Source organism: Loxodonta africana, chromosome 11, assembly GCF_030014295.1.
Source record: "Loxodonta africana isolate mLoxAfr1 chromosome 11, mLoxAfr1.hap2, whole genome shotgun sequence".
NCBI lineage: Eukaryota > Metazoa > Chordata > Mammalia > Proboscidea > Elephantidae > Loxodonta > Loxodonta africana.
In genome coordinates, this window is record NC_087352.1 from 75,130,630 (window position 1) to 75,154,438 (window position 23,809).

At 41.2% G+C, this 23,809-nt stretch overlaps 1 protein-coding gene across 1 annotated transcript in view; it reads left to right on the forward strand.

Moving 5' to 3' along the window:
- The window catches only part of CCDC178 (coiled-coil domain containing 178), a 460,722-nt gene that overhangs the window by 122,047 nt on the left and 314,866 nt on the right, over positions 1–23,809 (forward strand). Inside the window, exons 12-15 of the mRNA XM_064293218.1 lie at positions 912–1,095; positions 20,390–20,452; positions 21,925–22,086; positions 23,662–23,775. Coding sequence (XP_064149288.1) covers positions 912–1,095; positions 20,390–20,452; positions 21,925–22,086; positions 23,662–23,775 — 523 coding nt within the window. The remainder of the gene's footprint in view (positions 1–911; positions 1,096–20,389; positions 20,453–21,924; positions 22,087–23,661; positions 23,776–23,809) is intronic.

The window sequence follows — 23,809 nt, forward strand, 5'->3', positions numbered from 1 at the left end:
GGGTGCGGCCTAGGAAGCTGTGATTTAAAGAAGTCTCCCCTTAACTCTTAAACACACTCAAGCTTGAGAAACACTTCTCAAGTCAATATGGATAGTTGTCATCGTGGTTGCATATTAGAATCACCTAGGTGTTTAAAAAATGTGGAATAAAATGCAGGGGCTTTACCCCAGACCACTTACATGAGAATTTCTGGAGGTAAAGTTTTGCCTGGAGACATTCTGATTATCACAACTGAGACAATGCTACTGGCATTTTGTGGAGAGAGGCCAGGGATGCAGCTGAACATCTTACAATGCACATGCTAGCCCTTACAACAAAGAATTATTTGATGCATAATGCTGACATCATGCTTGGTAAAGTAGAGGGTCAGTGAAAAAGAGGAAGAGCCTCACGAGATGGATTGACACAGTGGCTGCAACAATGAGCTCAAGCGTTACAATGATTGTGAGGATGATGCAGGACTGGGCAGTGTTTAGTCCTGTGGTACAAAGGGCCACTATGAGTCAGAATCAACTTGACGGCACCGAACAACAGCAACAATGCTGATTATACTGAGATTGAGAATCCCTTCTCTAGTGCATGCTTTGGCTTTAGTCTAACTCTTCATGTCAAGGGTTCTCCAGTAACAACGCCTTTGTGGAGGTCCAAGAGAGAGGTGAAATGGAAGACAGAATGTTCTAAATGCTAAGCACCAAGGTTCCCCATATCTTTCTTACTGTTCTTAACTTTCTGAGCTTGGGCACAGCCTGACAATTGGGGTAACCATTCTGTGCATTCAAGGTTTAGTTACGTATCTGGCTATTTTGTGTTTTTGGCAACAAAAAATATGATCTTACTGCTTTTTTATCATTATTAAATACATTTGTCACTTTTGAATAATCATATCAGTCTTTCTGCTTTATTTTTATAGTATAAAGAAAAAAGCAGAACATGAGTCTGAAATCCAAACTTTGTTGAGACTGAAGGCAAAAAATAATGAATTGCTTAAACAGCTATACAAGGAAGCTTACCACGTCGGTGCTGTTTTCCACCTCACCAAATTTAAAACAGATGAATTGGAAGGGAGCATTGCGGAAGTGAGAAGAAAATTCAAGGTTATGTATCTTTGTGTTTTTCTTGGTTAGATTTTGATTTAAGGGATGATAATTAAAAAACAAACAAACTCTCCTTCTGATAATTCAGAAGACAATCACCTCTCTCCAAAGTCCCAGCCTGAATAGAAAAGAGCGAGGGGTCAATGAAGAAATCACCATTTACTTACGTGGCCACTTTACAATGTGTTTTCATTGACAGGAATATCCTTGGTATCATTCACATGCTTTCCCCATAGATGTCATAACCTACATTTAATTCTTTAGACCTAATTGCTTCCATTACCTGAGTCACACCCTCATTGACAGGGATTTGGATCAGGGAAGATTTATGTGTGACTTGATAGATAGGGGCCAGCAAGTAATGGAGGTGGGGGATGTATTGGTACCAGAAGTCAAACATTCCTATCAGGTGTTGGGCTTCTGTTAGTGATGAGGCAGATTGGAGCGCTAGGAGCATGTCTTTTACCGAACTGACGATAATTTGCTCTTCTGTGTTCCAAATGTAGCCTCAAAATTTAATAGACTTGGATGGGTCTTGTACCTTATGTGGGACAACTGCCAGGTGCCTCTCAGCAAGGTGTTTATTCATTGTTGTTATGGCCCGTGAGGCAGAGTTTTGGCAGGTCCGGTGAGGAGCTTCTGTTGGAAGTGTGGGGTAGGTGTCTAGATTCTGTCTGGAAAACCCATATTCAGTTGCAGGGCTACTTACTTAAGCAGCTGGAGGAGCCCTGGTGGTGTAGTGGTTAAGCACTCAACTGCTAACCAAAAGGTCAATGGTTTGAACCTGCCAGCTGCTCCATGGAAGAAAGATGTGGCAGTCTACTTCAGTAAAGAGTACAGCCTTAAAACCCTATGGGGCAGTTCTGCTCTGTTCCCAGGGTTGCTATAAGTTGGAATTGACTCAATGGCAATGGGTTTGGTTTGGTTTGAGTTAGGCAACTGGGGAAAGGTGTGCTGTTGACCTTCAAATGGAAGATGAATTGTGGATGATTTTATTTTCGTTGAATAGAATATGCTAACCAAGTCAGAAACTCCAAACTATTTACCTATGCTATTCTGAATGTCATCAATTAAGGTGATGTTATCTGGTAGAGGTGTTCTAATAAAGTGAACAGCTTTTTCTAATTCTAGTCTATAGTTATCCTCTGCTCATTAGTGGCTTTAAGCACAGGTCACACTGGGGAATTGAAAGGTGAGATAGTAGGGCTCGATACTTGTTTTCTTAACTAAGTCAGCTATGACAGGTTTTTGTCCGTCAATGCCTTGCGTTAGCATGTGCTGTGGTGTATTTACTACCCTTTCTGGTACGGCACGGTTAATTGGTTTCCACCAGGCATTGCCCACCAACAACATAAAAGACTTAGGCTTGTTTCCTGAGGTTCCCTGTTGATTGAAGAAGTCCATTTCAATAGTGGTAAAAGGGGGACAAATAGGACAGAAGCATCTTTTAGCAAAATGAGGCCAATTTTAATAATTAAGCAGGTAATTACCTCTTTGATTAGTCCTTCTTCCAAAGTGGTTACCTCCTGGATGGGTACCTTTAAGATATGAGTGCTTCCTGGGATTAGGGATAGCCGGGTGTTGCTTCCCAAAAGAGCCAGCCGATGTTGTTCAGACTTGAAAATAATGTGGAAAAAGGGTGATAGTCTGTCTGAAAAGTCCCACCTGATTTTCTGGGGCAGGGAGGGTGGTCCCTTCCACTGACAGTGATCAGGGGCAGACACAAAGGTAAGGAGTGGGTGGGGGATGTGAGGTTGTTTCTGAGGGAGAAGCCTGCCTTACATTGTAATGTAACCCTAGTAAGCTTTGGAATTGCTCCACTGATTTTCCAGGGATCATCTGATTTGAGACCTCTTTGTCTCTTGGGAGACCCTGGTGGTGCAGTGGTTAAGTGTTTGGCTGCTAACCGAAAGATAGGCAGTTCAAATCTACCAGCTGCTTCTTGGAAACCCTATGGGGCTGTCCTACTCTGTCCTATAGAGTTGATAAGAGTCTGAATCAAATCAACAACAATAGGCTTTTTTTGGAGGGGGCGGCGAGGGGTTGTCTTTTAGGAAAGGAGCCATGTTGGCACCTTGGAAACCCTACAGGGCAGTTCTACTCTGTCCTACAGGATCGCTATGAGTTGGAATCAACTTGTCAGCAATGCGGGGTTTGTCCCTTTGCGTCCAGCATAACCTCTTTTGTTCATCTCTGGGTTGGCACTTAAACAAGGACCTGGCTGTAGGTGCTCTGTTTGGCTTATGAGGACAGCTGCCTTGCTCTTGATAGTAATTTTGGTTTAGGCCAGGTGGAGCACTGTTAGCAGGATTAACAAGGCAACACTTGAGCTAAGTTTGTCTTTCACGATTTTTTAAATTCAGGGCATATGGAAACCCTGGCGGTGTAGTGGTTAAGTGCTATGGCTGCTAACCAAAGGGTCAGCAGTTTGAATCTGCCAGGCGCTCCTTGGAAACTCTATGGGAGCAGTTCTACCCTGTCCTGTAGGGTCGCTATGAGTCGGAATCGACTCGATGGCACTGGGTTTGGTTTTGGGTTTGGTGTGCCCCCTTGAATTGTTTTTAGCATTAGTCGTTGTTGCCTGTGAAGAGGACCTGTATTTGTGAGGAGCTGCCCTGAGACACTGTTGTGTGGACTCAGGACTCAATTCAGGCTCCTCCGTACTTGCTGAATTATAATGCTGCGGACTATCTGTTGCCTGCTAAGGTCCCTCCAAACCAACATCCCTAGCTGACAGAGGCAATCTTTGGCTCTTGCTAGTGTTTTTGGTTGGCAATTTGCTTGGGCCATTATGAAGCCTATGGTAGGGTGGGCAGTCTTCCAGCCATAAAGATCCACATTAACAAGGTATGTGTGGACCTCCTCTGTGGGTCATACCCACTTTCTGTACCAGTTGTTCAGGGCCTTTTAGCAGAGACACCTAATTGTCTCATTTCAGCCCTTGTTAGGTGGCTGTTCTCCCTGCCAAATACATTCTATATAGTTTAAAAAACAAAACTAAACCCATTGCCGTCAAGTCGATTCTGACTCATAGTGACCCTGTAGGACAGAGTAGAACTGCCCCATAGGGCTTCCAAGTGCCTGGTGGATTTGAACTGCCAACCTTTTGGTTAGCAGCTGTAGCTCTTAACCACTATGCCACCAGAGTTTCCTTCTATAGAGTTAGGCAGTCCCTTTCACATTTATTTCCTGGGCAAAGGCCTTAAAGAAATATTGGGCCTCAGGGTGAGAAGGAGGATGGGGTTTCCTCCTCCAACAGAGAACTGGACTCTCTTTTTTGGCCCTGCCCTTTTGTTTTCTCTGTTTTTATCATTTTGTTTATGGTTGGTGGCAAGCAGAGGATAAAATATCCCAATCATTATTGTGGTGAGACTAAGCTGCCTCCTCCTCTAGGGAATTCCCATCTGTCTCCCAGGATCCTCCCCTCTGTCCCTTCTCCCCTGGGAGTTAAACTTCTGCCTCTTCTCTGGTGATGCCCTGGAGAGAAGCAGCTGGGAGCAAGTCCCAACATGTGTCTTGTCGATTGGAGCAGCTCCTCAGTAGAAAACTGGCCTTCAGTATCCCAAGAGGGGCAGCATAGGAACCTCCTTACCTTTAATTGCTTTAAGAAACACTTAAGCTGGCTTGACTTGAGAGTTTGAGGTCTCGATATCCCTCAGGGGAGGGGACAGAATGATACTGTGTCTACAGCAGTAGATGAGAATGCATAGCAACAAAGGCATGCTAGCTGCTTGCAAAGGCTCCTCCTCCAACCGCACTTACGAGACTGCATGCGTCTTCTCAGATCGCTCGCCTGTGGTAGGAGTCCCCAGGAGTGCGGGTGTCCTTTCATCTTGGAATAGCCCGTATCACCAACTCAGCTGTGGGGAGCCCATCCTGCTATAGCCCATTATGGGGCTGGGAGCACCCCACCCTTGGACCAGAAGCATGCATTCCTCCCCTTTTTGTATTCAGGCCCACAGGTCTTACAATATCCAGCACTTTCCTAATAGGGGACTTAGGAGTGTAGGTTGACTTCCCGCCTGGACAGCTCAGTGCTTCTGATCCTAAAAGTCAGTTCCAATGGTGTAGGTTCACTCCATACACAGACGCTGTGATTTGGCCAGGCAAATGAGGCACAACATTTTGACTCAAACGTACCAATGATCATGAAAGATGGCCCAGGACTGGGCAACATTTTGTTCTGTTATACATAGTGGTACCGGGAGTCAGAGCGTACTTGATGGCAACTAACAACAACGAGGCACAGGGAGACCACAAAAAAATACAGATTGCTGCAAAAAGGAGGAATGACTTGCCAAGCTGACATGGAGTCATTCTGAATTTTGAGTCCCATCCACTTGAGGCTATCTAGGATCATTTTGCCAATTGATTGCCCTATTGACCAGATGGATCACATATCTTTTTTCCTGATCAACACCACAACATTGTCTTCTATCCTTGTTGCCACTTGTAATGAATTTTAAGGGAGAACTGGGCTGATGAAGGAAAAAGATGCCATCATGAGATGGCAGCATTGCACAATGAGATATGAATTTCGAGCCAAGAGATTGCATTCAGGGGGCAGTCCCCTATAGCAGGAGACCTTTCATAAGCAAGCAGAGTCACCAGAAGAGGAAGAGTGCAAAAGATGTGCTGAAAGGGAGGGGGGTGGACTTATGTGCCCAGGTGATGTCCCTCAAGCAGCAAGGTGGAGAGTCTCTGGGTCAGAGAGGTCTGAGGAGCAGCAGTGATTTGGAGTCTTCGTAACTACAGGGTTTATTTTATTATGGCTAGCAAACGTTGAGTGCAGTTTCATCAGATGGGCAAAGAAGGTAGGCTCTACATGGCTAAAAATCTGCTTGTATGGGCTATTTTAAAAACAATTGAATGTATAGAAGTTTGAGTTTGTTGCTGGTGGATGTTTTAGGCTAACAGGCCTCAACTTGTTATGACAAAATAAATGAGTTGGGGCCAATACCTAGAAGCCATCCTTGGCTCATTTATGTAACACTAACAAAGATTCAGTCAAGCTTAACACTCCAGTATAATCATATTAAGGAGCCATTTTTAATACTAGGAAAATGTTAGAATGTTCTGGCATCAGTAATCTCATCCTTCACTTTAACAGTCAGAGGCCTATGACTTTGAGTATTTTTTCAAATATTTTACTAGTCTCAAACTTATCTTTTGAGAAAAACCTTGGCCCCGCCTACAAATCCTATTTGTTTACTCCTGAAACAAGGTTGATAGACAGTTTATCTATATAAAATAAAAGACATAATCTTCCAGAAAGCTTTCTTGGAGAGGGTGATTTCTCCTGCTACAGGCCTAATTCGAGCCTTTCTAGATCAATCAACAGAGCTAAATGGTTCTCATAAACCAAAGGTTGATTTTTATGCCATACAGTGTCTATCACAGTTACAGATGAGAATGACTGTATTTAAAAGTTATAAAATAGACATGATAATTATTCATTCATTTTGATCATTTTGACTCTTAAGGATCCATGCTTATATTTAGTCAGCTCTTAGAGCGTATTACTCTTGCTCTGTGTAAAATAGCTTTTATTGAACTATGAGTTTATACGACAACCTTGGTTTTTAACAAACGTTGCCAAAATTAATGGCCAAATTTTGACCATCTTTTAAACTACTGAGGGAGCTTATTGTTCAAGGTGATCAAGAAACCTATGCCACTGGTTTATCTGAGATTTCAGGACTAAGGTAAACTTTAGTCTTTCTTGATAAAATGCTTTCATCTTTACTTAATGATTAGGCACTCTCTTAAACTTTCTTTTTTCCTTCTGGTTTAAGGAGTGCAGAAGCTCAGAATCATTTACATTTTAAACTTCTAGGATAACCACTCTTCTTTATCCCACTCTTTGTTCTATGTTTACAACATTGATGCTGTATTTTTTTAACTTTTGTTTCATTGGTTTTTTTTATTTAGTAAGATTCTTCCCTACCTTTTCTGTGGGAGAATAATCTGCCAGGATTGAGTGAACTAGAAAAAGAAGCCCGTAACTGTAATCTCTGGAACATCCACATTAGTGGTAAATGGTTGCCCAGGGGGAAAAGGGTAGTAGGACAAGTAAAGCAGAAATAGTGTGAAGATGTTGGGATTTAAGCCCTTCAAATGGTTGCTGGATATGCCCTTAGTCAAATATCAAGAAAGTTTATTTTTCTGACATATATTAGAGGGAGTAAATAAAGTTGAAACTATGATAGAATTAAAGCATCGAACATTCATGGATCATGATACTGCAACACATTTGAGGACAAAATAAACTTTATTTGACTTGCTGTAAACACTGTGGGAACCATAATTTTCTCCCCCATTTTACTGGGTTAGAGCTTTGCTTTCCAGAAATGAGATGCTAAATTTGCTTTCTGTTATTTCCACTTAACTCTCTGAGCTTTGTTGCTATTTTTCACTTTCTTTTTCCAAGGAAAATGTAGTTTACTTAAAAGAGCATGGACTCTGTAGTTCTTTTTTTTTGAATCTTGAGTGTGCTAATTATTTGCTCTGTATTTATTGAGAATATTTATTAACTTTTATGAGCCTAGGTTTCTTATCTCTTAAATAAGAGATAACGTCATACATTTATGTGATAAATAATACTGTATATAAAACATTTTCTTCTATGAAATCTACAAAAAAAAAGCTGCAAGAACTAATGGATTTAGCAGATGGCAGAATAAAAGGTCAATTTAAAAAATCAATTGTATTCTTTATATAAGCAGTGAACAGTTGCAAAGTGAAATTTAAAAACTCCATTACAGAGAGGCAGGGCCAAGATGGCGGAATAGCTAGACTATTCTGGCAATCCCTCTTACAACAAAGACCCAAGAAAACAAGTGAGATGATTATATTTATGACAAGCTAGGAGCCCTGAGCATCAAAGGCAAAGTTAGAAATTGGACTGAGTGGCAAGGGGTGGGAGAGTCGGTTCAGAATAGGAGAGGAGTTGCCGGACCTGAATTGCTGGGATCCCTCAGGCACCATTCCCAGGAGCTGCTGTGGTGGGCTAGTAGTAACGTTCGGCCAGAGTTTCCTCAGGGAGAAGCAGCCAGCCACACAGCCTACTCACACCTCTGGAACCAGAGAAGAATGGCGCTCTTGGCAAAAACTAAGTACTTGCGTATATTTTATGGTGTCCCCTGCCCCCTAGCCAGCTTCAAAGACTGTTGATTTCCCTAGGCCTGAGATAGGCCCTATTGAGCACCTGGAGCCATTTTCCTGGCCTTGGAGAAGGAATAAATTTGCAATTGGGGGAAAAGATAATTGCCAACTCCACTAACCTGGGGAGCTCTGGACAGAAGCAGCTCCTGTCCAGGCATAAATGGTCCATGGACTTTGAATACCTTTCCCCCCTGCATGGACCTGTGTGGGCCTATTTCATGAGAATACACCCTTGTTCACAGACTGCAACTGTTTCAGCTGTGCAGTGGAAAGGTGGGTGTTTGAAGATTGACACCACTTTGCCTATTAAACACAGTGCTCACCTACCCACATCAGGGGCCTAAGGACTGGTGGCTCCACTCAGGTCACCCAGCCACCTGCAACAGGGGTCCAAGGATAATTGGTACCTCCTGTTTTTTTTTTTAGTCCTTGCAACCAAAAGTATTGGGGGCCCATGGTCTGTCTGTAGAACCACCCACCTGTATGCTCCAGGGAAGAGGGGCATGCTTTCTTCAGAGTCACTTGGGGGACAGTTCTCAGGCCCCTGCCTTGTTCAGAGCATGACCCCCTGCTGCAATCAGATACTGGTACCTACACCAATCACCCCTGCCTCTCTAAGACTGTAGGACAGAGCCTGTACCACACTTGATGACCAGCTACCTGGACACCTGAACTGAATCAATACAAGAAAAGTGAATGGACTTCTAGACTGATACACCTGATAATACCTCTAATCATCTGGTGACAGGAAGTCAGAGCTTCAAAGGGAAAAATAATCAAGCCAGCTCACTCAAGCAACCCATTTGGACATATCAAAACAAAACAAGCAAGAAGCTAGGATACAGTAAACAAACAAAATAAACTAATACAATAACTTATAGATGGCTTGGAGACAACAGTCAATATCAAATCACATAAAGAAACAGACCATGATCGTTTCAACAAGCTCTCAAAACAAAGAATCAAGGAATCTTCTAGATGAAAGTGCCTTCCTGGAATTACCAGATGCAGAATACAGAAGATTAATATACAGAACCCTTCAAGACATCAGCAAGGAGTTCAGGCAATACGCAGAACAAGCCAAGGAACACACAGATAAAACAGTTGAAGAAATTATAAAGGTTATTCAAGAACATAATGAAAAATTTAATAAATTGCAGGAATCCATAGAGAGACAGCAATCAGAAATTCGAAGATTAATAATAAAATTACAGAATTAGTCAACTCAGTAAAAAGTCAGAGGAGTAGAATTGAGCAAGTGGAAGGCAGAATTGGTGAGCTTGAAAATAAAGCACTTGGCACCAATATATTTGAAGAAAAACCAGATACAAGAATTTAAAAAAAATGTAGAAACCTTAAGAATCATGTGGGACTCTATCAAGAGAAATAACCTATGAGTGGTTGGAGTACCAGAACAGGGAGGGATAACAGAAAATAAAAAGAATTGTTGAAGATTTGTTGGCAGAAAACTCCCAGATATAGTGAAGGATGAGGAAGATATCTATCCAAGATGCTCATCGAACTCCACATAAGGTAGATCTCAAAAGAAAGTCACCAAGACATAATCAAACTTGCCAAAATCAAAGATAAAGAGAGAATTTTAAGAGCAGCTAGGGATAAACAAAAAGTTACCTACAAAGGAGAGTCAGTAAGAATAAGCTCAGACTACTCGGCAGAAACAATGCAGGCAAGAAGGCAATGGGATGACTTATATAAACCATTGAAGGAAAAAAAATTGCCAGCCAAGAATCATATATCCAGCAAAACTGTCTCTCAAATATGAAGGTGAAATTAGGACATCGCCAGATAAACAGAAGCTTAGAGAATTTGTAAAAACCAAACCAAAACTACAAGAAATACTAAAGGGTGTTCTTTGATTAGAAAATCAATAATATCAGGTATCAACCCAAGACTAGAACACTGGACAGAGCAATCAGAAGTCAACCCAGACAGGGAAATCGCAAAAATAAAACAAGATAAAAAAAACGCTCAAAAGAGGGAAAGGGTGATGTTACTATGTAAAAGAAGACAACATTAAAACAAGAAAGAGGGACTATGAAATGCAGTCATAGATCTTTCAAACGGAGAGGAAGACAAGGCATTATAAAAACATAAAGCTTAGGTTTAAACTTAGAAAAACAGAGGTAAATATGAAGGTAACCACAAAGGAGAATTAACTATCCTACTCATCAAAATAAAACACAAGGAAAAAATAGAGACTCAGCAGACACAAAATCAAGAACAACAAATAAGAGGAAAAGACAATATATAAAGATAAACCACTCAGCACAAAAAATTAAATGGGAAAAATAAAAACTCCATTACGATAGTACAAAAATGTATTCCATGTGACTAATAAACTTAAAGTATTTGTATGACCCACACAGTCAAACTAACAAACTGTTGCTGAGAGAAATTGAAGACGACTTTAAATAAATGGAAAGACTTGTCATTTTTGTAGATCAGAAGACTCAGTATTGTTATCTTGCAACTGTTCCCCAACTGATCTATAAATTAAATGCAGTCCCACTCAAAATCCTTGCAAAATGTTATGAAGAAATTTTCAAACTTATTCTAAAATTTAAATAAAAAGGCAAGAGACTTGGGATAGCCAAAATGCTTTAGAAAACCAGCCAACCCACCAACCCACCCAACTCACGCAACCCACCCAACCCAGCCAAGCCACCCAAGCCACCCAACCCAGCCAAGCCACCCAACCCAGCCAAGCTACCCAACCCACCCAACCCAGCCAACCCACCCAACCCAGCCAAGCCATCCAACCCACCCAATACACCCAACCCACCCAACCCAGCCAACCCACCCAATCCAGCTAACCCAGCCAAGCCACCCAACCGAGCCAAGCCGCCCAACCCAGCCAAGCCGCCCAACCCAGCCAAGCAACCCAACCCACCCAACCCAGCCAAGCCACCCAACCCAGCCAAGCCAGCCAAGCCACCCAACCCACCCAACCCAGCCAAGCCACCGAACCCACCCAACCCAGCCAAGCCAGCCAAGCCACCCAACTCAGCCAAGCCACCCAACCCAGCCAAGCCAGCCAAGCCAACCAACCCACCCAACACAGCCAGCCCAGCCAAGCCAGCCAAGCCACCCAACCCACTCAACCCAGCCAGCCCAGCCAAGCCAGCCAGCCAAGCCACCCAACCCAGCCAAGCCATCGAACCCACCCAACCCAGCCAAGCCACCCAACCCAGCCAAGCCACCCAACCCAGCCAACCTAGCCAAGCCACCCATGCCACCCAACCCAGCCAACCCAGCCAAGCCACCCAAGCCACCCAACCCAGCCAAGCCACCCAACCCACCCAATGCACCCAACCCAGCCAAGGCACCCAACCCAGCCAAGCCACCCAACCCAGCCAAGGCACCCAACCCACCCAACCCAGCCAAGCCACCCAACCCACCCAACCCAGCCAAGCCAGCCAAGCCACCCAACCCAGCCAAGCCACCCAAGCCACCCAACCCAGCCAAGCCAGCCAAGCCACCCAACCCAGCCAAGCCACCCAACCCAGCCAAGGCACCCAACCCAGCCAAGCCAGCCAAGCCAGCCAACCCACCCAGCCCACCCAACCGAGCCAGCCCAGCCAAGCCACCCAACACACCCAACCCACCCAACCCAGCCAGCCCAGCCAAGCCAGTCAGGCAAGCCACCCAACCCACCCAACCCACCCAACCCAGCCAGCCCAGCCGGCCAGCCAGGCCAGCCAGCCAAACAACCAATCAACCAAACAACTAAACAAAAGAACAAGTCTGAAGGGCTTACATACATGATTTTCAGTCTTAATATAATGCTACAGTAATGAAAACAGTGTGGTTTTGATGTAAGGATAGACTTAGCTATATCAATGGAACAGAATAGAGAGTCCAGAAATAGACCCACACATAGAGGGACAAGGTGCAAATGCAATTTTGTGGAGAAAAGATAATATCTCCAACCCATCGTGCTTGGACTACTGGATATCTGAAATAAATAAACAATGAATCTTTACCTTCATCTCACAGCATATACAGGCAGTAACTTGAAATACATCATGTAACTAAATGGAGGAGATAAAACTATTAAACTTCTATAAGAAAACAGAGAAGACAATTCTGAACAGGATACAAAAGGCCTGAAACATAAAGAAAATGAAAAGAGGAGCCACAGGTTGGGAGAAAATATTTGCAAAAGATTTAGCTGATAAAGGCTTGAATCCAGGATATTAAAAATCCAACAATTCAATAATAATAGGAAAAAAATAAAACAATAAAAAAGGACAAAAGATTTGAAAAGCCACTTCATAGAAGAAGACATACAATGTCTAATATGCACATGAAAAGATGCTCACGATCACTACTCATCAGGGAAACTCAAAACCATAATGAATTACTACTCACTGATAACAAGGAACAAAATAATGATACATGCAACAATGTAGCTTAATCTCAGAAACATCAGGCTAACTGAAAAATGGCAAACACAGGAAGGCTACAGAGTGTATTGTAGGATTCCATCGATATGAAATCTCATGAAAGGCAAAATAATACTGAAAGAAAGCAGATCGGTGGTTGCCTGGTGCTGAGTATCCAAAGAAGTAATTGAGTGCAAAGAAGAACTAGGGACTTAGTAAAAACCCAAACCCATTGCCATCGAGTCAACTTCGACTCATAGGGACTTTGTGGGGTGATGAAAATGTTCTGTACCTTGACTGTGGAGGTGTTATACAGCAATTGAAAAAACTCATCAAACAGTGCACTTAAAATGGGTGAATTATTCTCTTTCTGAAGCTGGTTGGTGTGTGTACTTGGGTGTTCATGTTATTATTACTATTTTTTTTATTAACTTTTATTGAGCTTCAAGTGAACGTTTACAAATCAAGTCAAACTGTCACACACAAGTTCATATACACCTTACTCCGTACTCCCACTTGCTTTCCCCCTAATGAGTCAGCCCTTCCAGTCTCTCCTTTCGTGACAATCTTGCCAGCTTCCAACTCTCTCTATCCTCCCATCCCCCCTCCAGACAGGAGATGCCAACACAGTCTCAAGTGTCCACCTGATACAAATAGCTCACTCTTCATCAGCATCTCTCTCCTACCCACTGTCCAGTCCCTTTCATGTCTGATGAGTTGTCTTTGGGGATGGTTCCTGTCCTGGGCCAACAGAAGGTTTGGGGACCATGACCGCCGGGATTCCTCTAGTCTCAGTTAGACCATTAAGTGTGGTCTTTTTGTGAGAATTTGGGGTCTGCATCCCACTTATCTCCTGCTCCCTCAGTAGTTCTCTGTTGTGCTCCCTGTCAGGGCAGTCATCAGTTGTGGCCAGGCACCAACTAGTTCTTCTGGTCTCAAGATGATGTAAGTCTCTGGTTCATGTGGCCCTTTCTGTCTCTTGGGCTCTTAGTTATCATGTGACCATGTTATTATTATTATTTATATTATCATTTATACTTCACATATATGTTATGAAGATATGAAACATTTTATAATAAAACATGAAAAGTGAATGACATGTCCCTGATAAACTTCTCTGAGTATAATATTAAGTGTAAAGTGAAAACCACAAAATTTAAAAAACCACATAATCCCAAAGGAAATGAGAACATAAATGAGATACATCAAAAAAGTCACAATGCATATCTCTGGGTTTGAGGGTTCAGGTTATTTCAATTTAATTTTTTTGTGTGATTTTAGAATTTTTATATAGAAAACGTATATGCGTGTGTGTATATATATATGTATATGCCATCATAAAAAAATAAAGATAAAAAGCATTTTGGTATTTATTTTGAGATAGGACCAGGCTGGGCGCCACCTGGACTTTTTTTTGGGGGGGGGGTCACTGGCACCCAAAAGTGCCCTAACAGTGCACTGCCAGAGAGCGGCCTGCCTCACTAAATCTGCCCAGCCCACATTTACTTGTACAATTTCCAAACTGTGCTTTTTAATTTTGACTGTTTTAAGGTCCGTCTTTAATCCTCATCTCAGACCTTACGTAATGTGATTTCTCCGAATTTTCCTTAGTGCCTCTTCTGTCACTGGAAACCGAACTGATGCGATTTCCTTGATTCTGAGCTTAGATCTGTTTATCTTTAGGGTTTCCTCACCTTTCCGATTTGAACATGGGTTTCCGGACACAGCATTGATTCTTCCGTCCTCTTCTGTCTTTTGTCCCAGTGCAGGCGTCTCTTCCAGTACAACAGCTCTCTGCTGCCACCTGCTGGCTTCTAGCTGGTAAAACTAGGCAGCGGGTCAAAGGTGACTATATTTTCCTGTGGACTCTTGCAGCCTCAGAGGCTTCTTTCAAGCTCTTCAAAGTGATGTGTTGATCTCTTTTATTCCTGTTCTCCAAAACCAGAATTGAGTAGTTGTGACAGAAACCATATGGCCCGCAAAGCCTAAAACATTTCCTGCCTGGCCCCTCAGGAAAAATCCGCCCACCCCTGATCTAAAGATTACCGAGCCCCACTGGTGCAGCGGTTAAGCCCTGGGCTGCTGACCGAAAGGTCAATGGTTTGAACCCACCAGCCGCTCTACGGAAGAAAGATGTGGCAATCTGCTTCTGCAAAGATTTACCACCTTGGAAACCCTATGCGGGCAGTTCTCCTGGTCCTACAGGGTTGCAACAGTCTGAACTGAGTCCACCGCAGTGGGGTCGGCTTTGAGGATTACAGAAGTAGCAAACGATGGAGAGTAGTCACTTACTCTAGGGCTGAAGGAACGTACCCAAAGAAGGAGCGAAACAGAGGCAGACCTTGTTGGCAAGAGCATGCTGTGTCTCCGGGAACAGGGGAGAAGTCCGTTGCTGGAGCCCGCTTACCTGTAAACAGGAAGCTGCCAAGCTCCGGCAGAAACTTGACGGAGGAGAAACGGAGTTTCTGGGCAGAGAAACTCCCTGGGGGGCAAGTGTCATCGGTTTCCCCCACATCTGCCGACAGCAGTGCCGCAGGAGGAAGGAGAAAAGGCCACCCCAACAGGGATGTGTAGCCCCCTTCTCTCGCTTGGGACATCGTATGCCTCTCTACCGCCCTCTGTTGGTAAAGCCTGACAACACAGCACTGCTTACTGGACCCGGCTTTAGTATCACAAATCAGAGCGGCGAAGTGTGGGTTCGGAATTGAGAGGCAGTCGTTAGATAAGCGGCGCAAAGATACAGTCGATCAGCAGATTTTTCTAGTTCACCTGTGTAATCAGGTGTTGCATTTATCTGTTATAACTTTTGAGGCTCCTTTAATCTTGAGGAGTTCCTTGTGTTTTTTTTTTTTTTTTCTTTCATTACATTGACATTTTTAAAGTCTAGTCCAGTTATTTTGAAGAGTTTCCCTCAATACGGGTTTATGTTTTGGTTTGTTTGCAGTTCGGTGAAACCAGTTGCTGCCGAGTGGACTCTGGCTCACGGCTGCCCTGTGTGTGTCACAGAAAAACGTGCTCCGTGGGGTTTTCAATGGCTCGTTGTTGGGAAGTAGATCACCAGGCCTTTCTACTGAGGCACCTGGCGGTGGACTCAAACCTCTGACCTTTAGATTAGAGGCTGAGCCATTGGATTCAAGTTAAACACTTTGGGCAGGGATATTACATAGTTGTAATCTTGTGTCCTCAATGAAACTCATGAAAATGCACATAGTATATGTTTGCCTCATTACTAGTGATGTTGGGTTTGATCATTTGGTTAAATTTATGGCCAACAGATTTATCCATTGTAATTTCCGCGTTGTGATTAATAAGTAATCAATGGAGTGATATTTTAAGATTGTACAAATCTCTTTCTAACAAAATTTTCCCAATAGACTTAGCATTTATCGATGATTTTTTTTTCTACATATACCATTCAGTGACATTGATTACATTCTTTGAGTTGTGGAACCATTCTCACTCTCCTTTTCTGTTGTTCCTCCCCCATCAACATAAATTTATTGCTCCCTAAGGTCCTCATCTGATCTTTTTGGTTGATGTTGTCAATTTGATCCCACATAGATAGTTCTTAAAAGAGCATAATGTTTGAGGTAGACATTTTTACTAGTTAAGCTAAGCTATCATTTGCTTTTAAGAAGACTTCAGGGGATATTTTTGATTTACAGTTTAAAGATTATCTCAGAGCAATAGCTTCAGGGGTTCAACCCACTTTCATGGCTCCAGGAAGTCTGGAGCCCATGAGGATTTGGAATTCCATTCTGCATTTTTAGTTGTTGGAACCGCTGTAAAGTGGTGATTTTAAAGGCCTGATGCAGAAGGGCTGCCGGCAGTGCTCCTTAAGAAGGCTACTTCCTTCAGTTTGTAGTTATTATAATCTCTGAAGGGCAGAGACCTGCTCTCCTGTCTTTTCCACCACCCTTCCCATTCCCCCACATCTCAGGGGAACCTCCCGTAGACTTTGTTATATAATCCATCCTCAAGATGCTATTTCAGAATGAGAACCTATGTGATCATGGCATTTTAAAGGGCCCTGAGTTTTACAGTATACAAAAACCAAACCCATGACCATAAAGTCAGTTCTGACACATAGTGACCCTATAGGGCAGGTAGAACTGCCCCATAGGGTTTCCAAGGAGCGCCTGGTAGATTCAAACTGCCAACCTTTTAGTTAGCAGCTGTAGCTCTTAACCACTACGCCACCAGGGTTTCCACATTATATAAAGTTGAAAAAGTATATATAAACTGTGGAAAATAATTTAAGTAAATTATTGAGGAAAAAGATATAGATTATAGTAAAGAACCTTAAACTTTTATACGGTAATCTCCCAATCTAAAGATCAAAAACTATTTGCTATTCACTAATGTATTTATTCACCAAATTATTTATTCAGCAATTATTATGTGCCAGGCACAGTATTAAATCTGAGGTCAGCGGAGGAATCTTACTTTAAAGCCCTGGAGGATGTATCCAGGTTGCAGTATCAGGCAGTCCAGAATTCTCTCACTTGTTTGACTCTTAGTTGTGTGACAAATTGTCTGACCTCGATGACATCAGTACTCTTGTCTTTGAGTGTGACTAATAGTAACTATGTCACCAAATGGGTCAATCACACATACGTATGGACACAGACAATCCTCCCTTGGCACAGGACCATATTAACTGAAATGTGCGTATCTGAGGTGTGTCTTCCTTTTGCAGTTTCAATATGCATGAGTTTCAGTGACCACTGGGGGTGGGGGGGGGATTTTGCTGCCAAATCAATCCTAACTAATGGAGACTCAATATGTGTCATAATAGAACTGTTCTCCATAGGATTTTCAATGGTTGATTTTTCAGAAGTAGATTGCCAGGCCTTTCTTCTGAGGTGCTTCTGGGCGCCCTTGAACTTCCTTGGTTAGCAGCTGAGCATGTTGACCGTATACACCAACCAGGAACTGGTATCTTATAAAAGCCAGGGCTGCCTGTATATATAAAACATTCTAACAAAGTGCCTGGGATAGAAAAAATTCTCAAAATGTCACTTTTTAAATCAGGGAAGCTTTCTACACCTACTGTAACTCTTTGTCATTCTTCAGCCTCTTTTTGAGCATTTTCAGTGATGGTGCCATCATTATTTCACTAAGCAGATCACACTGTAATTCTTGTGTTAAGCCTACCTGCTGGTAATTTGTATCCATTTTAATCCTGGTTCTGTTCCCAGCAGCCACATAACTCATGTTGCACAGTTAAAATGGAACATCTTCCCAGTTTTTTCCAGCAGAATCCATTTCAGAGCCAACCTTGGCATCACTGGCAGATTGGCACCTCTTTAACACAAAACCTCCATCTGGTCCTCAATGTCTTACGTAGGCTGCTGAGTTACGGAATTAAAAGAGGTATCCCAGCTGATGGGAAGCCTCATGGACAAACAGGTAGGCTGTGGAAGGAGAAGGGCACGTGAGAGTCAGAGGCTATTCAAGAAATATCCCTTTTCACATTGCAGGGTCCTAGGAATCTAGGGGCCACTGAGATGCTAAATCAATAGCGTTAAATCCCTGAGCTCTCAGTAGATCTGTGGATTAGCATCCTGGTTCCATCAGGTACTAGCTTTGTGTATTTGGGCAATTTATGTAACCCGTGTGTTTCAGTTTTCCCATCTGCAAAAGGGAACAATAACGACAATTTCATAGTGACGTTGAGACAAGACCATTCTTCATAGTAAACATGTAATATATTTTAACCATCATTTTTTTTTTATAAGTAGTAATAATAGTGGCATTATCATTAAGGGGGCTTCATTTGGTAGACAGAACTGCCTAGATTCACCTTAAGGGATTGCCTCACCTAAGGCACTTTGCTGAAGCTCATTCCCCTTCCTGGGTCAACTCACATCGAGTGACCGATGAACATAAGAGTATAGCCTTGCCACCGTGGTCCAACTTGGCACGTAGCTGAAGGTCCATTCTTGCCCCAGCACTCTGTGGGATTGACTGAGGTTGTTGCTGGGGCTGCATCACAGCTTGAGCTCATCTCTGCCCAGTCCTGCTTCCTTCCCCCTCCCTGCAGGAGTTCATCCCAAGTGCATACCTTAAAAAATAACGTACACATTAAACTCCATCTCAGACTCTGCTTTATAAGGAACACGATGTTTGACAATAGGGTGGAAAGACAATGAATCCTCTCACTCAAATGTTGCGCCCCATGGCCTAAGACCTTTGACTGTCAGACTTCACTCAGTGCCAGTCTTTGGTGCACTGTAGGGTGTTTTGAAGACCTTTGTAGACAAGTAGTTCTCGTAGGAAGCGTGCAGCTTCTTGGTATTTTTCCAGGGGCTGTGATGGACCAAGCATATTTTCGGTAAAAAGACTTGGTACCATAGGAAGGCTTTGAGCATGTGTTTGGAAGCACTCCCTGTTACCTAATTTGTGATAGTGAGCATGGACATGTTAGTGTGAAATTGGCAGCCCAGCCAGTGACAGGTCTCTTCTCTTCTGATGACTGATCCTTTGACCTTGCTTTCTGAGTCGCAGAGGTTTGGCAGCATGGTAGGAAACAGACCCCAGAGAAGCTCCAGATTTTTTTCCCCCTATGGAGTGTGCAGATTTGTCCACTGGGAAGAGGTTGATTTGGTTTTGTATAGACACAGTTTTCTAAACGGACTCTTTTTCTTCCTCTTCAATGTAATATGAGGGTGTACCTGTTGGAGCTTCAAATTCTTTGTCTATTTTATTACGATTTTTCATACACTGTCCACAGTGTTTTAGCTTTACATTCACAAGCTCTTTTTTTGTACAATATTAATTTATCTAAGTGAAATGACTTGAATTCATTTATGGGCACAATATGGTGCAGGACCAGACAACATTCTGTTTTCTGTTTTTGAGTTGTTTGCTTCTGGAAAGCATAATTTTGATGGGTTGCAATAGAGAAGAGGAAGAGTTGGGAGAGAAACTTACAGACTTGAACCCTTATATTGCATAGATGCTGGCATATGATGAAGGTATTAAGTCATCAAAGATTTAACAGAGAGGTTGCTAAACCTCTACTATTCCTCCTTGGAAATCTATACATCTCTTTGGAACTTGGAGGATGGCCTATACCCAAGCCAACTACTCTCAAGTAAGGGATTCCAAGACGTAAGGTATAATTCTAAAACAGGAAGTACCTTAGGAACTATTTCCAATTCTGACTTAGTGTGATAATTTAAAGCACAGCTATGAACAGTTTAAGATTATTTATCCTAGAAACAGAATGAAGATTTTTCCAAATATTTTTGCCCATTAACTTTCAAGTGTTAATTATAAAGGAATGAATGAATGAATTGTTGTAGCCAAATAGAGTATCTTATCACATTTTATAAACCAATGCTCGAGTTATATCTATCTTGTTTTCAAAGTTCAATGTGTTCATTCTGGAAAATAATATTTTACAATCTGATAGATTTTAAAAACAGGAATCAACGACTGTCTAGTTTTTCCTTTATGCTTATTTATTTATTTAGTTCAGGACTATAAAGTACAAACTAAATTGAACAGAAATTCTGTTTTCTACTTTCTGATCTTTTATCACTTAAATTCTTTGCCTCAAATAATAGATTCCCCACCCCTATTTTATAATACTCAATTTATAATGAATATTTTACTCTTTATTTGAGCACGTATAAAATGTGTATTAGCAATTGTCTTTAAATGTTTTCTAACTGCAAATAAACCCCCCCTTTTTTTTTTAATTTGATAATATATAGGGTAGAGAAGATTACTTGAAAAAACTCATTCGAAATGAAGTGGCTACTGCAATACAGATTCAGGTAATACTCAATTAGTTTCAATATTTTATTCTTCCTTTAATTTGCCTTTTACTTAGCATTTTAAATTTGCCTGTAATGAGGCATCTTTTCACTACTTGCTTTGCAAGCCAGCAGTTTTCTTTCCTTAGCTGATGACAGTTGCCCTCTGTGTACAACGAGAAGTGTGTGCTCATGCATAAAGAAACTGACCTCCCATACACATATCTCATTTTGTGGCTTAATGGGAATTTCTGCCAGTCTAGTAAGATCTTATTCCTAAGTGTCTAACTCTTTGCTTTGTGATGATGTTATGTTTTCTTTACTTTTAGTGTCTTTCACTTGAATTTCTTTATTTAACCCTGAAAGAAAATATGCTATGAGATATTTCTTTATAAAGTGTTTGAAATGAAAGCATGGTAGCTAGAAAAATTAATCTTCTTAATTTTTTGGTTCTCAATTTATTACTGCCTATCCCTGGTGGCATAGTGGTTAAGTGCTACGGCTGCTAACTAAAAGGTCAGCAGTTCGAATCTGCTAGGTGCTCCTTGGAAACTCTACAGGGCACTTCTACTCCGTCCTCTAGGGTCGCTATGAGTTGGAATTGACTTGACGGCACTGGGTTTGGTTGGGTTTTTCGTATCCTTTACAAACACAGGTTGGGCTTCTCTGATCCCAGGCATGTCTCTAGCATGTCTCTCCTTCCAGCAGCAGTGTGAGAAAGACCTGGCAATCTGCTTCCATAAAGATTACAGCCTAGGACACCCAACAGGGTGTTTCTACTCTGTCACAAGGGGCCATATGTGTTGGAATCGACTCGATGGAACGCCAAAACAACGAGCATATACATACTTGAAATTATTATTATAAGAAAAGTAAAATCGGGAGACAAAACAGTTCAAAATAGTGTTTTTAAAATTATGTGACATCATCTGCACCTCTGGGCCTCTTTGAAGTAAACAAAACATTTGTCACTTCTATTGGAAAATTTGATAATTTCAAACATATGGAAGTAGTGTTACTCTGCTTCTACATGTTTGAATATATCAAATTTACTAATTTATTTCTATCCATACACACTCAATAATCCCATAGTCAACCAAGCTTTTCTTTTTTTGCTTAACAATTTGCTATTAGCCTCCTGTTCATTGATTCTGTATGACCTTCCTTTGCAAGAATTACATGTTTTGCAGTATATGCTGTGTATATATTCTCCAACCTTATTGTTCTCCAGTACTCACATAAGGATGTTTGATTTTTATTTTCTCTTTATTTTTTTCTCTCATGTCTTTTAATAATAACTATGTGCTTTTTTTTTTTTTTTATGTGCTGTTTAAATACACACCATTTTTGCCCGTTGCTTTTTTATGGTGATATCTATCTTTTGCTTTTCAAATAATAGCCAAGGTCACTGACCGCCGCAATATAAAAAATATAGGGGCTCCATAAATGTTTAGGTAATGAATTACTGAATGACTGATTATCTTTACTGGCAGAAAAAAATATATTATATTCAAGAAGTCCAGACACAGGAGAGGAAGGATCTTGTAGGAAAGAAAATACTCTACGCCCTGGCATTGGCGCAATTGGAGGAGCCATTGACTGAACTAGAAGAAGAGGCCATCAGAATCAGAAACATCCATCAGCAACATTCTGAAGTAGGCATTTATAAATGAATCCGCATGCTAACTCACAGGAATATTTAGGTCAGCAAATCAAGTATGTGATTTCAAATTCTTCTTTGGAAAATTATGATTTCAAATAAAAGCATGGGCAAGCTAAGTAACTATTTCGGGGTCATAGGAACTTATGCACAGTGAAACTATACGGCCAGACCCTTTAATGCTGTTATCTAGAATCCCACAGTCTACCAGAGCATACGCAGGAAAAGCAGTTTTCAAATAGGTGCTTAGTGGCTTATTTGGTGTGACTGCCCCCCATGGTAAAATTTATTCAGTCTTCACTGTTTGTTAATTAAATGCTGAAGTAGTTTTTGCCCAAATACAAAATACAATGTATCTCGACATTTTCATGGTAAAATTTTGATGCATTTAGATGAAGTTAAGACAGCTAAGGTGAAAAATACAGCACACAGGAGTTACATATTTACAAAACAACAAGTTTATGGCAGTAACTGATATTACTAGCCCTTCCCAAAGAAAAAACTCGTAGAAAAATATGTATCTGTCATGTCATTAGTCTTTTTAAGAACTAGAGGGTGTGGTAAGTGTTATACATTCTTGTCCTTAGCAGCAACAAGGACATATATGTATTGATTTGGACCTTTTTGGCAATGGGGTTTGTGTGTGTGTGTGTGTGTGTCCCTCTGCAAATGATGATGTAGTTTCATATTAAGAGATTTTAATGATATAAATCGTTCCTTCACTTAAAAGATATGAAGCATCCCTATTACCAACTTTTATTTTGATCTTCAAAATCTTCCTATGAAATAGTCAGGAAGGAGTTAATCTGTTTATCTGTACCATAGGCTTGAAGAAAATTTGGTCCTAAACAGGTTAAGCAACTTGCACAAGGTCATAAAGCTTGGAAACGACGAATTCTGGATATTCTACTCTATTTGGGACTTCTAAAGGCTATCCTAGTGCTCATGTAATAAGTATATAACCAGTACTAACACCTAGTGGGATAAATGTTACTAACAGCTCCCCCTTACATTAATGAGGGAAATTTATTAATTGCAGCAAAAGCCTTAGTGTAATTGTCTAAGCGTGATAATGAACTCCAGAAAAGATTAATGACGTTTATTTCCCCTTATTTTATAATTTTTTTTATTGTTTTATATCTTCTTATACTCCAGTAATCATTTTTGTTTTTATTCTATTCCATAGCTAATGAATTTAGTGTAAACTTTTAGAAAGAATGAGTTTATACACACTTTTTAATATTTATTGCTGACAATTTGCAGTTAAGAGTTTTAATTTTGGTTAAATATTGTAAACATTGTGATGGGAATTTATACTTTCTATGTGAGTTTATTAGTTTTTTTTTACCTAACAAAATTGATTGGACTCAATATGATTCAAACAGAATATTGGGATTTCAGATATCATACTATGTTTTTGAAATCCACATGTGTGGTGATTCTTTTCCTTTATAACCAAAAAAAAAAAATACATTGTTAATATAAAAAAAGTCATATGAGTACTATTTGTCCTAAACCAAGATAATTGAATTTTAAGTGCTGCCTGTCTTAATATCTGAATATCTTCCAGATAATTAATGATATAATTGAGAAGAAAAAAAATGTTAAAAGAAATGTGGACAGGACAAAGAAAAAATTGAAAATGAAGGGGAAGAAAACCCGGGAGGCACTAATACAAACAGAGGTAAGAGATAGAATATTAGAAAATAATTTTCAAT